This window comes from Trichosurus vulpecula, chromosome 3 (assembly GCF_011100635.1).
Source record: "Trichosurus vulpecula isolate mTriVul1 chromosome 3, mTriVul1.pri, whole genome shotgun sequence".
NCBI lineage: Eukaryota > Metazoa > Chordata > Mammalia > Diprotodontia > Phalangeridae > Trichosurus > Trichosurus vulpecula.
The window spans coordinates 49,293,325-49,310,455 of record NC_050575.1 but is presented as its reverse complement, the minus strand read 5'-3'; the positions used below and the strand labels follow the sequence as shown (position 1 = coordinate 49,310,455).

Sequence of the window (17,131 nt, the reverse complement as noted above, 5' to 3'; positions counted from 1 at the left end):
TTGATTTAATAACCCAGGAAATTAATTTTATTACTTTTTAGTAGCAATTCTCCTTGACTTCCCTGTAATATTTAATAGAAAAACTTCATTCTATAAAGAATTCTTTTCCCCCTTTATTTCTTTTTACATAATTACTATTCATTCTTCAAGGTTCTTGCTCAAATGCCATCTTCTCTGAATTCTTACAGCTTATTATACTTCTCCTCAGTCATTTATTTCATAGTCCCTTTGTATAGTTATTTATGAGCCTTATCTGAATTATTAGTCTAATCCTTCCTTGATGTCACCTAGTTTGTCAGTCATTTTTGTATGCTTGTATGTGTTTAGCATATAACCTTTCTTTAATAGAAGGCATACACTCAGGAAATACTTTAAGGAGACTGAATGTATGATAATAGTTCTAATTCTTCTTCACTGTGTTGGGGAGGGAGGGAAACAAAGTTTTTAAAGGTCCTTAGAAAATGCTAAATTGTTTGTGGGTGATCTAGAAAATGTACTGAGGATCACCCAAAGTGTTAGTAACAGGGTCTACACTAATACTATGGCAAAATCTAGTCCTCTGTGGGTGAGGATCCCCTTTCTTTTTGATACTCAGAAACCATCAGGAAAGCAACTAAGTCCTGTGTCCTTAGTTTAGTTTCCTAGGTCTCCAATAAGACATTTAAATAGTTATGGCTCCAATGAATGAAGTCTCTTTACTTTTTAATTTTCAATAATTCACTGAAGCTACATTTTTCCCCTTTCAATCCCTGATCATCTCCATTACTGAAATAGTCATTATTTTCCATGAATAATATAATTAAATTACTACATTTTCATGAATACTTTTTATAAAATTTCTTATGTGAAAGAAGTTAGTTACAGGAGCATCATGTCATCTTCTATGAATTTTTCTTTCTTTCTTCCTTACTTCAAAGCCTCAGACCTTTATGCCTTCTAAAGAAAGAAAAATATGATTATTGATGAAATTAGTTTAGTGACCTCTGCCAGTTTTAACAAATAATATTTCTAATATACTATCACAAGGACAAATACATATTGAGTATCAGAAATTCAAACTTAGTGTTCTCACAAAATTAACAAAACTTTCCAACACATTGGTAGTTGATGAAGAAAATCCCTATACACTCAATATCCTTAATATTATTAAGCATCAACATTTCTTCCACCCAAATAAGGAACCTTAAGAATTAGAGAGACCCAGGGAAAATTGAGACATGCAAAACAGGAGAAATGGAAATAATAATCCTGACCAATCATTAAATGTTTATTGATAGTCCACTCTATGCTCAGCACAAAAAGAAATGTTCCTTATCTGGCAAAATGGCTAATATCCCTTGAACATCATGGAGAAAATATCTGAATTAATTATTTTTAAAAGGAAGGAGTTTTGATACCAGCTTACATTTACACAAAATAATTCCCTTAAAAGCACTAAGATTTTCTGGTTTTTTTTCCTAAAAATAATATCACTAAAAGCCCTCTTATGAAATTTGTATATTCTGACCAATAAAATTACACTTCAAAAATTGTAATGATAAAAAGATATTCTTTTGTTCTTAGATGATTAAATTTACAAAGGACAAAAAATGCCACTACAGTCAAAACTAAGAGCACAAAATGCTGTTGTTGTTATTCTAGTTCTTCTTGTTTGTCCTTCATTCTCAAAGAGGAACATGACATCAGGGAGGTGATGCAATGACATGCAAGTGAATTGAATTTAAGTTAGGGAAGGTTGTACAAAGTCATCAATCTCACTTTCTCCTCCAGAGCCATCTTGATCCAGTGGACAGATACAGACAACTGGAGATGGCCCAGGATGCAGCGGGAGACCTTAGCCTTTTCAAGCTAAGGTCTTTAACAGATCTCAATTTGGCTGAGGCAAAGCCCATTCAGTGATCAAGGCCTATTACTAAGACTAATACTTTAGACAGAGCACCTAGGTTTGCAACCTGATCCCTACCTACCTTTCCATTCTTCTTGCATTTTACTCCTCTCTACACTCTGACACTGCCAGCCACTCCCTTCTCCTTCATACTCTCTTCTCTCTGAATTTTCATGACACTGATCTCTTCTGGTTCTCTTCCAAACTGTTCGAATACTCCTCAGTCTCCTTTGCTAGATCTTCATGCAAGTCAAACAACGAATGAGAAGAAATATCTCACTGGACTCAAAATGGCCGAAGTGAAGTAGCTGATACTATTTTTTAAAAGAATAATCAGGAGCTGTATCAAAGTCATATCTGAAGTTTCAGGTCTGAAGAAGAAAAGTACATATGATAGTGTAGTGTTGGAAATTTCATACTGAAAATCTAAAGTTCAGAAGAAATGAAAGAACATGGTTTCAATAATGACCAAGGGTGGGTGACAACCAAGAAACACATTCTGCAAACAATAGTTTAGCCAGGTAAAATATTGACTTTTGTTCTTCATATTTTCATAGAAGAGGCCTAGTCACTATACTAACAAATCCATTTTTGCCAGCCTTTTTTATGCACCTGCCATCCAAAAAGCACTTTATGCAATAATGAAGTGTAGACTAGACATTATCCCTGTGTGCATGATATTTAGGTGATCACTATAATACACAGAAAATTCAGATACATTTTGAGGTATGTTTTGGAGATAGCAAAATAAATTGTTATAAGAGGTGAGGGTGAAAAATGAGGGCTTACATATGGAAAAAGGAAGTCTTCTTGAAATAGCTGAGTTTTGGTCAAAAATATCAATGAAATCATTGGAGGGGGGGGGAAGCGAAGGGAGGTCACCTAGCAGTCAAACTGTATCACAAAGTATTAATCATCAAAACAACATGGTACTGGATAAGAAATAGGGTGGTAGATCAGTGGAATAAATTAGGTACACAATACACAGTAGTAAATGACCACAGTAATCCAGAGTTTCATAAACCAGAAGATCCAAGCTTTAGGGGCAATAATTCACTAATTGACAAAAATTTCTGGGAAAACTGGAAAGCAGTTTGGTAGAAACTGGGCATAAAACAACATTTCAAACCATATGCCAAGATAAGGTCAAAATGAATATGTGATTTTGACATAGGGTGATATCATAAGCAACTTAGGGGAGCTTGAAAGATTTGATTAATCAAATCTATGAATAAGGGGACAGTTTATGATGAGAGAGAGAGAGAGAGAGAGAGAGAGAGAGAGTGAGAGGGAGAGGGAGAGAGGGAGAGAGAGAGAGAATGAGAAAGAGAGGATCATGGGAAGTATAATGGATAATTGTGATTACATGAAATTAAGAAGTATTTGCACAAACAAAACAAATTCAGCTAAAATTAGAAGGAAAGGAGGAGCCTGGGGGAAATTTTTTTCAGTGAGTTTCTCTAGTAAACACCTCATTTCTTAAATATATAAGGAAATGAGTAAAATTTATGAAAATAAGAGACATTCTCCAATTGATAAATGGTCAAAGGAACAAATAGTGCTCAAGAAGAAATCAAAGTTATCAATAGTCACATTTAAAAATGCTCTAAATCCTTATTGATTAGAGAAATGCAAATTAAATCAACTCTGAAGTATCACCTCACACCTTTCAGATTGGCTAATATGACAGAAAATGAGCATGACAAATGCTGGAGGATATGTGGAAAAACAGGCACAGTAATGAATTGTTGATGGAGTTATGGACTGGTCCAAACATTCTGGGGGAAAAATTTGGAACTATGACCAAAGGACTATAAAACTGTGCATACCCTTTCACTCAGCAATATCACTAATAAGTCCATATCCTAAAGGGATCAAAGCAAATAAAGGCCTATATGTATAGTGGCTCTTTTTGCAGTCTAAAGAAATTTGAAACTGGGGAGTTGGAAATTTTTCAATTAGAAAATGGCTTAACAAATTGTGGCGTATGAATGTGATGGAGTATATTTTGCTGTAAAATGAAGGGAATCATTTTAGAAAAAACTGGGAAGACTTGTGTGAAATGATGTATGTAAGGTTCCTTAGTCCTCTGCTTTTCACTGATTTGTGATTTAATACTGGTCATCCATTTCCACCATACACTTACACAAGATTTTGCAAAGAAGCATAAATTCTTAGCCTGTGTTGATCTGGTCTACCATTTCATATTATGTCCTAACATATTGTATCATAATTCAAAGAGAGAAAGGGCTCACATGATCTGAGGCATTTTCTGGGGTATTTTGATCTCATCATGATGTGACTGATTTGCATCAATAAAAGTGCTTAGCAAATAAACAGTGGTAGAATATTCTCCAGATAGATATAAAAACCTCTGATAGTTGTGTTGAATTGAATAAGGATTTTTCAACCTCTTCACAACCAAGAGGACTGCTGATTACATCTTAACTACTAAAGCTCTTCATGGATCAGTTCCCCCAAAGGCATGGGAATTCTAGGATATCTCTTAATATAAGGGTTCTTAAAGAAGATCATGTTATATAGAACTTAATATTTCAAAAAAAAATCATTATTTCATTGGCCAAGCATTCCATCAATGCATATAAATGGACATATTTCACCTGACAATTTTTCATGAGTTGATGTGACCAAATACCTCAACCACCTGGAGATCAACATTCTGGGACTTGGGCTCTCTGAACTTGGCTAACAGTAGAAATGCAGTGTTTCACATGCCAGAATAGAAGCTTTTGGGGACCTTGGCTCTGATGTGGCTTTCAAAAAATTCAAGGTCACTATCTTGCAATGCTGAAGCCTCAAAGCAGGACTTTGGGAGATGCATGTATCCATTAGGCAGACAGTCAATAACATCGAATGATGACATTTGTTATCTTAGAAAATTTTTTGTCTCACTGAAATGTGACATATCACCAAGAGTTCAGGCCCCCAAAACAGTCCAAACTCAAACATTTAAATGGATCTATGGTCTCATCAATAACAGAAAAGCCTATCAACACCTGCCCATCTTGTGCAACTAGAATCTCTGTCCACACAAGTTAGACACAAGGATTCCACCCAACATGCTATAGGCCTTCTTTGATTTCTGCCAACAGCTAAAGCATGTCAGTGGAGCACTGTCACTAACAATCCATCTGCCATCCATTTCTCTTGTCACATGACAAATATATTTTCTCTTTCTGTCGGACAATTGATTAATGACATCCTTTAATCTTCTTCAGAAATCATCACTGGTTATATTTTAAAGTACTCACACCCATAATTCACTTTTCCATTACTCTCTCTGTGATGTTTACCTTCACTTTTGAGAGGCAGTGGCATTCTCAATTTCTCTTTTATTAAGCAACACCAGTAAAATGTTTGTGTTGAAAGGATAGATCTTTGTCGTCATAAGAAATCTGGTATCGCTAAGTGCTTTGCAGTTCTCCAGAAGAAATACAGTACTCTCCTTGCTTCTAGGACCTGCGATCGTTGTCTATCTATATGTTTTTATCCCACATTTATTATAAAATTTTCCCTGCCTGTTAAAATGTAGTTGATTTCAGACTTTGGTGATACCCTTCGGTGTTCACTGCGTCCAGTGCCTATCAGTACTTTCGGGAAGAAAACATTCAACATATAGCTGGTGTATAATCTACCAATGTTTGGCCTCTCTTTCAGCTTACCACATTTGCATACCTATATTTTGCCAAGGACATATGTTCAAGCATATTAATAAATTCAAATCCACAGCAGTCAATTGGATTCAAGGACACATTACAGCAATCCTAATAGCAAACCTCACTTTCTACATTTGTAAGATGGGGATAATAATTGCACTTATCTCACAGGGTTTTTCTGAGGATCAAGTTCCATAACATACACAAATCATTTCTTAAACTTTAACATGATATATAAATGTTAGCCACCTACAGCATAGACAATTAATTATATGCTTTATAAAGAATTATTCACAGTGACTATGCAAAGCTATTAACATAAAACAACTAGATAGCTTTAAAGACTAGTATCCAAACATTGATTTTTGCCTATCAAAGAAATGGACTACATTCAAGAACAATCAAAATGAGAACTTAAAAGTCCAGAAGATCACATTCACACTAATGATGTATGTGGCAGAAAATAATTATGTAGGTCTTTTTAAAAAGAGATGTGATGGGAACTAGGCAAAACAAGAATTCCACGGAAATGTGTAACGATTTTCATGCGATTGTAAGTACAAGATAAATGAAAACATTGACCCAGGAAGGGACATACTTAGGAGGAAGGGGAATGTGAACAAGGAGGAGGACAAGATGAAGGAGGAGGAGATGGAAGAGGTAAAAAGAGCATTTATGAAATCATATCAGGTACCTTAAGAAATGAAAGCATAATTTGAAGACACAAAAATAAAAAATATTAAAGTAAGAAGATAGAGTCCCAAGAATTGTCTAACGTTTTGGGGAACAGAGCAATTTGCACCTGAACAGATAATAAAAATGCACAATCAATGGTCACCCACCTTCCCTGAGCTATCCAAGTCTGCCTCCTGCTTTTGGCCTCTTTCCCCAGAAACAGGACACGGAGGGAGGTTAGGGCTGAAGGCCATGAGGTCTTTCTTGGCCGCCCCTTCTCCAGAGCACACCTGCCGCCGCTGCTGAGAATAAGACCAACTCCCCATTTCACTTGAGCACACCAATGTCGGCTTGCCAGACCCATACGAGGCCTGTGGAGGAGCGGAGCACCGAAGTGCCACATACAACAGTAGACTCAGCACCAACAGGCTGGACACTGAGCAGATGGCGATGATCAAATAAACATTCACATCCACCAGCGCTGTCTCTTTTCCCACGCCAGCCTTTGCCGCGATCCCGGAAGCCCCTGAAAAAGGCTTTGAAGTCTGTCCATTCTCCGCCATTGAGACATACACAGTGGCTGTGGTAGACAGGGCTGGCTCTCCGTGATCTTTCACCAGCACCAGCAGCGTCTGCCTCGGCCCGTCAGATTCCTCCAGAGCTCGTGTTAGGCTGACCTCACCAGTGTACAGCCCCACGCGAAAGGGGCTGCGACCAACGCCCGACTCCGGCTGCAACTCATAAGACAGCCAGGCATTGTAACCAGAATCCGCGTCAACTGCTCGGATCTTGGCCACCACGTGGCCTGCTGTCACCGACTGGGATACCAGCTGGGTTCCTGGGACCCCACCCGCTCCCGACCCTGAGTGAGGGGGCAGAACCACCGGAGAGTTGTCGTTTTCATCGAGAACAAACACTTGCAGGCTCACGTTGCTGCCCAGGGGAGGGAAGCCTGCGTCGCGGGCGCTCACCTGGAACTGCAGCAGCTCCAGCTCCTCGTGGTCCAGGGGCTGCAAGGCGTACACTTTGCCGCTCTCCGAGTGCACAGACACGTAGCTGGACAGCGGACGCTCCCCAACCCGCCTCTCCACCAGTGAGTAAGACACCAGCGCGTTCTCTTGCGCGTCCGGGTCAGACGCCGACACTGTGAAGATGTGACTGCCCGGTGGGTTGTTCTCCTTCACAAACACAGTGTACACAGGCTGCTCGAAGGCTGGCGCGTTATCGTTCACGTCTCCGATGGCCACAGACACGCTGGCAGTGGCCCAAAGAGCTGGCTTCCCGCCGTCCCTCGCAGTCACCACAAGCTCATAAGCCGGCACTCTCTCGCGGTCCACAGAACCTTCCAGTACCAGTGAGTAGTAATTTCGGAAGGTGGACACCAGCGTGAAGGGCCCAGGGGGTGACAGAGAGCAAGTCACCTGCCCGTTGGCGCCAGAGTCTCGGTCAGACACCCGGATTGAGGCAATGACTGTCCCTGGAGGCGCATCCTCTCTGACTGGAAGCAACAACGACGTCACTGCGACATTGGGGATATTATCATTGGCGTCCAGGACTTCCACCAAGACTGTGCAATGACCAATCAATAAGGGAGTCCCTTTGTCTGTCGCATCAACTCGAATTTCATAGGAATTAACATCTTCAAAATCTAGATGACCTTGGACTGAAATTTCTCCTGTATCTGGATTTATATGAAAGTTATCTTTAATCACAGGTGGTGATAGACTATTAAAAGAGTATAAAATCTCCCGATTGATGCCCTCGTCTGCATCGGAGGCATTCAGTCTGATCACTAAAGTTTCGTGGGCTGCATTTTCTACTATCTTCACTTCGTATTCAGATCGTTCAAAAGTGGGGGCGTTATCGTTCACATCCAGGACTGTGATGAGCAGCTGCACTGTGCCGGTGAATTCAGGTTTGCCCCCATCGGTGGCCATCACCGTCAAGTGGTGTTCAGGAATTTCCTCTCTGTCCAGCGGTTTTTTAAGCACTAGTTCAACCAATTTACTTTGGTCATTCTTTGATTTTACTTCTAGAATAAAGTAATCGTTGGTGCTGAGCCTATAAGTAAGTAAGGCATTTGATCCAATATCTGGGTCAGAAGCTCCCTCTACAGGAAACCTTGAGTCCAGCAACCTGGATTCGGGAATAAAGAGTTTTTGTTCCTTCGCTGGGAACAAGGGTGGGTTGTCATTAATGTCCTTGATCTCCACCTCCACATGGAAAACCTGCAGCGGCTTCTCCACGATCACCTCAAGGTGGATGCTACAAATCAGGTTTCGTCCGCACAGCTCCTCCCGGTCGATCCGAGAATTCACAAACAAAATGCCATTCTGCACATTTACCTCCAGGTAGTCCCTGCTGCCCTTGGACACCACCCGGAACAGCCTCGACACCAGCTCCCCGACCTCCAGACCCAGGTCCTGCGCGATTCGTCCCACAAACGTACCGTGTTTTGCTTCTTCCGGCAGCGAGTAATGGACCTGGCCACTCCCCATCTCCCAGGACGTGTAGAGCAGGAATAAGAACAGCAACTGCTGAGCTCCCAAGACGCCTCCCCAGGAAAACACCATCGCAAACATTCTTCCCTTTATTCCAAAGGGTCGCTCAAATATTGGAATGAGGGTAAATATGGGTGTACGTTTCTCCAGTCTTATTCTGCTGCATCCGCCATTGCTTTGCATCATTTAAGGACAAAACGGAGCTTCTAAGACCCAAAAGAGAATGTTTAGAGATATTCCGTAGTCGACAGCGACATCATGTGGCACCAAAGCGTAAGTCACATATTTTCTTTATAGTGTAAAAAATACCTCGTATATTGCCCAGCATTTAATATGTTTCTTAAACTTTTTTTTCTTTTTTTGAGTTTTGCGAGCTTCTGCAGCAGAGTACCGAAATTTTCTCCTTCACAAAAAAGGGAACTTGCACTGTGGCTGCTCCTGCCAGGTAACTATGAAGGAAATGTTGGTTTGGATCTTTGATGTGTTTGAATCAGTTCTGAATTTTCAGAAAGAAGTTAATGTAATAAGGAAAGAAAATGAGCTTAGTACTTCGTGTTGTAGAGGTGGAAAATTTGTATGTTTTACGATACTGATCAGGAATTTCTAGAGTACTGGATTGAAAAGTCAGAAGACTCAGAAGAATTCGGTATGATTTCTGAAGGCTACTTACTGTGACCTTGGGCAAATCATGTACCCTCTCAGAGTCCGTTTCTTCACTTGTTAATTGGAGACAATAATGCTAGCTGGGCCAGAAAATCACCTTGTAAACTTTAAACTAGTATAGGAATGTGAATAATATAATCCTGCATTGTAAAATATTCAGGATGCTTTTCTAAATAGTCAGTCGATAAATATTAAGTGCCACTGTGTGCCAGGCACTATGTTAAGCACTTAGGATACAAAGAAAGAGAAAATGCAGCCCTTGTTCTCAAGGAGAACACAGTCAATTGAAGGACAATGTAGCAACAGCTATACATGAAGAGTTTATATTCAAGATAAATTGGAAATAATCAACAAAAGGATGACACTAGAATTAAAGAAGATTTAGAAAGATTTCTTGTAGAAGTTGGGATTTTAGGTAGGACATGCAGGAAGCTAGAGAATCCAAGAGGTGGAGATGAGTATGGAGAACATTCCACATTGTAGGACACCCAGAGAAAATGCCCAGAGCTAAGAGATGGAGTGTCTTGTTTGAAGAACGGCAAGGATACCATTGTCACTGGATTGCTGAATATTTGGGTGGGAGGGAGGTGGAAGAGTTATGTAAGGTATAAGAAGGTTAGAAAAGTAGAGGGGCAACTTATCAAGGGCTTTGTATGCTAAACAGAGCATGTTATACTCAGTTCTGTAGGTTACATTGAACCACTGGAGCTCTCCCTAAGGGTGGTATGGTCAGACCTACTCTTAGGAAAGTTCACTTTGCCAGCTGAGTGGAGTATGAGTAGAAAGGCTTGTGGCAGGCAGGCCTATCAAGGAGACTACTGTAATTATCCAGGCATGAGGGCCTGCACCAGAGTAGTTGGAAATGTCAAAAAAGAAAAGATGGCACATTCAAGAGATGTTGGGAAGGCAAAATCAACAGCCCTCAGCAAAAAGTGGATATTGGTGGTGAAAGAGTGTGGAATCAAGGATGACACCTAGGTAGCAAGGCTGAGCAACTGGGAGAATAGTGGTGCCCTCAAGAGTAATAAGTAAGATAGAAAGAGAGAAGGGTTTGTGAGGAATGATAAATACCAATAAGGAACATATCCCAGGAGCCAACCTTGCAGTCAGAAAAACCTGGACTCAAGTCATGCATCTGATACATACTGGCTTGGTGTCCCTGGGTCTGTAACTTAAACTCTCAGTGCTTCCAGGCAACTCTTTAAAGACCCTTAACCGCAGAATAAATGCTGATCTGCATAAAAGAAGGTCTTCTCTCACTGGAAGTGTCCTACCCCAATTATATTAATAAGTTTCAATTTTTCTTTTTAAAAAGTTACATTCTAATTGTTATTTACACAATCTCCAACATCCCTTAGATGTTTTTCTTTTTGTAATCCATTTTGATTTAATAACCCAGGAAATTAATTTTATTACTTTTTAGTAGCAATTCTCCTTGACTTCCCTGTAATATTTAATAGAAAAACTTCATTCTATAAAGAATTCCTTTTCTCCTTTATTTCTCTTTACATAAATATTATTCATTCTTCAAGGTTCTTGTTCAAATGCCATCTTCTGGGAATTCTTACAGCTTATTATACTTCTCCTCAGTCATTTATTTCATATTCCCTTTGTATAGTTATTTATGAGCCTTATCTGAATTATTAGTCTAATTCAGATGTCACCTAGTTTGTCAGTCACTTTTGTATGCTTGTATGTGTTTAATAGAAGGCATACACTCAGCAAATACTTTAAGGAGACTGAATGTATGATAATAGTTCTAATTCTTCATTGTGTTAGGGGGGAAATGAAGTTTTTAAAGGTCCTTAGAAAATGCTAAATTGTTTGTGGTTGATCTAGTGAATGTGCTGAGGATCACCCAAAGTGTTAGTAACAGGGTGTGCTCTAACACTTTGGCAAAATTTAGTCCTCTATGGGTGAGGATCCCCTTTGTTTTTGATACTCAGAAACCATCAGGAAAGCAACTAAGTCCTGGGTCCTTAGTTCAGTTTCCTAGGTCCTCAAAGATACTTTTAAATAGTCATGCTTCCAATGAATGAAATCTCTTTGCTTTTTAATTTTCAATAATTCGTTGAATCTACCTTTTTTGTCCTTTCAGTCCTTGATCATCTCCATTACTGAAATGGTTATTATTTACCATGAATATTATAATTAAATTACTACTTTTTTATGAATACATTAAAAATGCAACTGAAATTTCTTATGTGAAAGAAATTAGTTACAGGAGTATCATGTTATCTCCTTTGAAATTTTAGTGCTTTCTTTCTTACTTCAAAGTCCCACACCTTTATTCCTTCTAAAGAAAGAAAAACATAATTATTGATGAAATAGTTTTAGTGACTCCTGCTTCTATGAACTGCCAATTTAAACAAATAATCTTTCTAATATAATATCATGAGTACAAATACATATTGGTATCAGAGACTCAAGTTTAGTGTTCTCATAAAATTAACTGAGTTGTCTAACACATTGGTATCTGTTGAAAAAAATCTCTATACCCTTAATATCCTTACTATCATTAATCATCAACATTTCTTACACCCAAATAAGGAACCTTAAGAATTAGAGAAACCCACGGAAAGTTGAAACATGCAAAACATGAGAAATGGAAATAATAATCCTGACCAATCATTAGATGTTTATTGATAGTCCAGTCTATGCTCAGCACAAAAAAAAAATGTGCCTGATCTGGCAAAAATGAACATTATCCCTTGACCGTCATGGACATAATAACTGAATTAATTCTTTTTTGAAAGGAGGGAGCTTTGGTATCAACTTAAATGTAACCATTTAAAGAAAAGAATTCCCTTAACAGCAATAAGATTCTATTTTTTCTAAAAATTATATTATTAAAAGCCTTCTTATGAAATGTATATATTCTGACCAATAAAATTACTCTTCAAAAATAGTAATGATAAAAAGATATTCTTTTGTTCTTAGATGATTAAATTTACAAAGGACAAAAAATGCCACTACAGTCAAAACTAAGAGCACAAAATGCTGTTGTTGTTGTTGTTTTTTGTCCTTCATTCTCAAAGAGGACCATGACATCAGGGAGGTGATGCAATGACATGCAAATGAATTGGATTTAAGTAAGGGAAGGTTGTACAAAGTCACCAGTCTCACTTCTTCTCTGGAGCTGTTTCAGTCCAGTGGATCAGGACAACTGGAGATGGCCTAAGATGCAGTGGGGGACCTTAGCCTTTTCAGGCTAAGGTCTTTAACAAGTCGAGTTTGGCTGAGGGAAAGCCCATTCAGTGATTAAGGCCTATTACTAAGACTAATATTTTAGACAGAGCACCTAGGTTTGCAACCTGATCCCTACCTACCTTTCCATTCTTCTTGCATTTTACTCCTCTCTACACTCTGACACTGCCAGCCACTCCCTTCTCCTTCATACTCTCTTCTCTCTGAATTTTCATGACACTGATCTCTTCTGGTTCTCTTCCAAACTGTTTGAATACTCCTCAGTCTCCTTTGCTAAATCTTCATGCAAGTCAAACAATGAATGAGAAGAAATATCTCACTGGATTCAAAATGGCTGAAGTGAGGTAGCTGACACTATTTTTTAAAAGAATAATCAGGAGCTATATCAAAGCCAGATCTGAAGTTTCAGGTCTGACAAAGAAAGGTGTATATGATAGTGTAGTGTTGGAAATTTCATACTGAAAATCTAAAGTTCAGAAGAAATGAAAGAACATGGTTTCAATAATGACCAAGGGTAGGTGACAACCAAGAAACACATTCTGCAAACAATAGTTTAGCCAGGTAAAATATTGATTTTTGTTCTTCATATTTTCATAGAAGAGGCCTAGTCACTATACTAACAAATCCACTTTTGCCAGCTTTTCTTATGCACTTGCCATCCAAAAAGCACTGTATGCAGTAATGAAGCTTAGACTAGATATTATTGATCGCTATAATACACAGAAAATTCAGATACATTTTAAGGTATGTTTTGGACACAGCAAAACAAATTGTTATTGGAGGTCATGGGGAAAGGATGGGGACTTACACATGGAAAAAGGAAGGCTTCTTGAAAGAGCTGAGTTTTGGTCAAGAAGATCAAGGGAATTACTGGGGGGGGGGGGAATGTAGGGAGGTCACCTAGTGGTCAAACTGTATCACAAAGTGGTAATCATCAAAACAATGTAGTACTGGATAAGAAATAAGGTGGTAGATCAGTGGAATAAATTAAGTACACAATATACAGTAGTAAATGACCACAGTAATCTAGAGTTTCACAAAGCAAAAGATCCAAGCTCTGAGGGCAAGAATTCATTAATTGAAAAAATTTTCTGGGAAAATTAGAAAGCCGTTTGGCAGAAACTGGGCATAAACCAACATCTCAAACCATATGCCAAGATAAGGTCCAAATGGGTATATGATTTAGACATAGGGTGATATCATAAGCAAATTAGGGGAGCTTTCAAGATTTGATTAATCAAATCTGTGGATAAGGGAACAGTTTATGAACAAAGGAGAGAGACAGAGACAGAGAGAGGATGATAGGAATATAATGAATTGTGATTATATGAAATTAAGAAGAGTTTACATAAACAAAACCAATGTGGCCAAAATTAGAAGGAATGGAGGAAGGAAGGGAAAATTTTTTTTCAGTAGATTTCTTTTATTAGGGTCCTTCATTAAGGCCTCATTTCTCAAATATATAAGTAATTGAGTCAAATTTATAAAAATAAGAGCCATTTTCCAATTGATAAATGGTCAAAGGAAGAAGTAGTCCTCAAGGAGAAAACAAAGCTATCAATAGTCACATTTTAAAATTCTCTAAATCATTATTGGTTAGAGAAATGCAAATTAAATCAACTCTGAGCTCCCACCTCACACCTGTCAGATTGGCTAATATGACAGAAAATGAACCTGACAAATGCTGAAGGACATGTGGAAAAACAAGCATACACACACACTATTGATGGAGTTTTGTACTGGTCCAGCCATTCTGGGGGAACAACTGGGAACCATGACCAAAGGTCTATAAAAGTGTACATACTCTTTGACCCAGCAACACCACTACTATTTATTTCCCAAAGAGATCAAAGAAATATATTTATAGTGGCTCTTTTTGCAGTCTAAAGGAATTCAAAACTGTGGAGCTAGAAGTTTTTCAATTACAAAATGGCTTAACAAATTATGGTTTATGAATGTGATGGAGCACTATTTTTACTGTAAAATGAAGGGAAAAATTGCAAAGACTTGTATGAAATGATGTAAGGTGAAATGAATGAAACCAAGAGAAAAATTTATACAATAACAATGATATTGTCAAGATTAATAACTTTGAAAGGCTCTATAACTTTGACTGACACAATGACCAGTCACAATTCCAAATGGCAGCTAGGTGGTGCACCCAATAGAGGGCCTGAAGTCAGGAAGACCCAACTTCACATCTGGCTGAAGACATTTACTAGCTGTGTGATGCCAGTCAAGTCACTTAACCCTGTTTACTTCAGTTTCATCCTCTGTAAAATGAGCTGGAAAAAGAAATGGAAAAATACTGGAGTATTTTGCCAAGAAAAACCCAAATGGCACCATGAAGAATCAGATATAATTGAACAACAACAGCAACATGATGAAACATGTTGCTCCATTTCCAGAGAGAGAGCTGATGGACTCAGTGTAGAATGAAGCCTTATTTTCTTCTCTTTCTATTTCTATTTTAATGGACATGGCTAATGAGGGAATTTCTTTTGCATGATTATACATATTTGTAATAGGTTTTGTTTTTCTTGCTTTCTCAGTGGTTCAGGAAAGTGAAGAAAGTAAGGAAAGAACTTTAAAATTAAATTAAATTTTAAAAAGAAAAATAATCAATAGCAATGTCTATGATTGTGTACTCAAAATATAGAAAAGAAACTGATACATTTCTGTTAACCTAGATGTGACTTACTGAAGACCCAGAGTGTTAAATAAAAAAGTTGGATGACTTCAATATTCTTTGGTATTTTTTAGTTACATAGTAAGCACTTAATAAATATTTGATTGATTAGGGGGAAAGATGTAGTTATTTATAATATAATTTGAGAAAGCTTGCCTGTCCAATTTATCTTGGATGACTTCAATAAGTGAATATGTGAAGATTTTGCAGAAATTAGAAAGTATACAAATGAGTTGATAGGCATTTGGTATCTTCCTCTCTTTCAGATATCTGGAGATTCAATTTCTCAACAACCTCAAAATGGCATCAGAAATTTTTCGTTCAGTCCAATCATTCTTCCCTTTGTCATCTTTAATGTCATTTGTACTTCTTTATGCTATGGTATCATTCCACTGTCCTCGATGGAGAAAAGGATGCTATAGAATTCTGTCAATAATATCTTCTTTTTATGTCTTTCTTGAACTCTGGGTTTCATTCCTTTTTCTTTTTTGAGGGCAGAAGGGCAAGGCAATTGGGATTAAGTGATTTGCCTGAGGTCACACAGCAAGAAAGTGCTGGTAGGATTTGAACTCAGGTCCTCCTGACTCCAGGGCTGGTGCTGTACTCACTGCACCACCTAGCTGCCTCTCTGGATTTCATTCTTAAGTGCCATTCTGTTATTTGGCTTAGTTGGGTCTGTCACCAATCTTTCTGTAAAGTTCTTTAGTCCACTGCTTTTCACTGATTTATGATTTAATACTGGTCATCAACTTCCACCATACTCTTACACAAAATTTTACAAAGGAGGTTAAATTCTAAACCTGTGTTGATCTGGTCTATCATTTCATATTATGTCCTAACATATCATATCATAATTCAAGGAGCAAAAGGGCTTACATGATCTGAGGCATTTTCTGGGCTATTTTGATGTCATCATGATGTGACTGATTTGCATCAATAAAAGTCCTTGGGAAATAAACAGTGGTAATAGAAATGGTGCTGTAGAATATTCTCCAGATAGATATAATGCTATGTCTTAAAATCTCTAATAGTTGTGTTGAATTGAACAAAGATTTTTCAACCTCGTCACAACCAAGAGCACTGCTGGTTACATCTTAACTACTAAAACTCTTCATGGATCAGTTCCCCTAAAGGCATGGGAATCCTAGGACATCTCTTAATATATGGATTCTTAAAGAAGATCATGTAATGTAGAACTTAATATTTCAAAAAGTGCATTATTTCATTGGCCAAGCATTCCATCATATGGACATATTTCACCTGATAATTTTTCGTGAGTTGATGTGATCAAATATCCCACCACCTGGAGATCAACATTCTGGGACTTGGGCTCTCTGAACTTGGCTAAGAGTAGAAATGCAGTATTTCATGTGCCAGAACAGAGGCTTTTTGGGAGCTTGGCTCTGTTGTTGTGGCCTTCAAAATATTCAAGGTCACCGTCTTGCAATGGTGAAGACTCAGAGCAGGACTTAGATTCGTGTATCCATTAGGCAGACAGTCAATAATATTGAATGATGACATTTGTTATCTTAGAAAAATTTTTGTCCCACTGAAAATGTGACTTATCACCAAGAATTCAGGCCCCCAAAACAGTCCAAACTCAAACATTTAGATGGATCTATGGTCTCATCAAAACAGAAAAGCCTATCAATGCTTGCCCATCTTCTGCAAATAGAATCCCTGTCTATACAAGTTGGTTATAAGGGGTCCATCCAACATGCTGGAGGCCTTCTTTGATTCCTGCCAACAGTTAAAGCATATCAATGGAGCACTGTAACTAACTATCCATCTGCCATCCATTTCTCTTGTCACACAACAAATGTATTTTCTCTTT

At 38.2% G+C, this 17,131-nt stretch overlaps 1 protein-coding gene across 1 annotated transcript; it reads right to left on the bottom strand.

Moving 5' to 3' along the window:
• Positions 1 to 6,389: 6,389 nt before the first annotated feature.
• LOC118842040 (protocadherin alpha-8-like) lies at positions 6,390 to 8,810 on the bottom strand. Its single transcript, XM_036749714.1, has one exon. The coding sequence runs from the start codon at positions 8,808 to 8,810 to the stop codon at positions 6,390 to 6,392; it is 2,421 nt and encodes an 806-aa protein (XP_036605609.1).
• Positions 8,811 to 17,131: the final 8,321 nt, after the last annotated feature.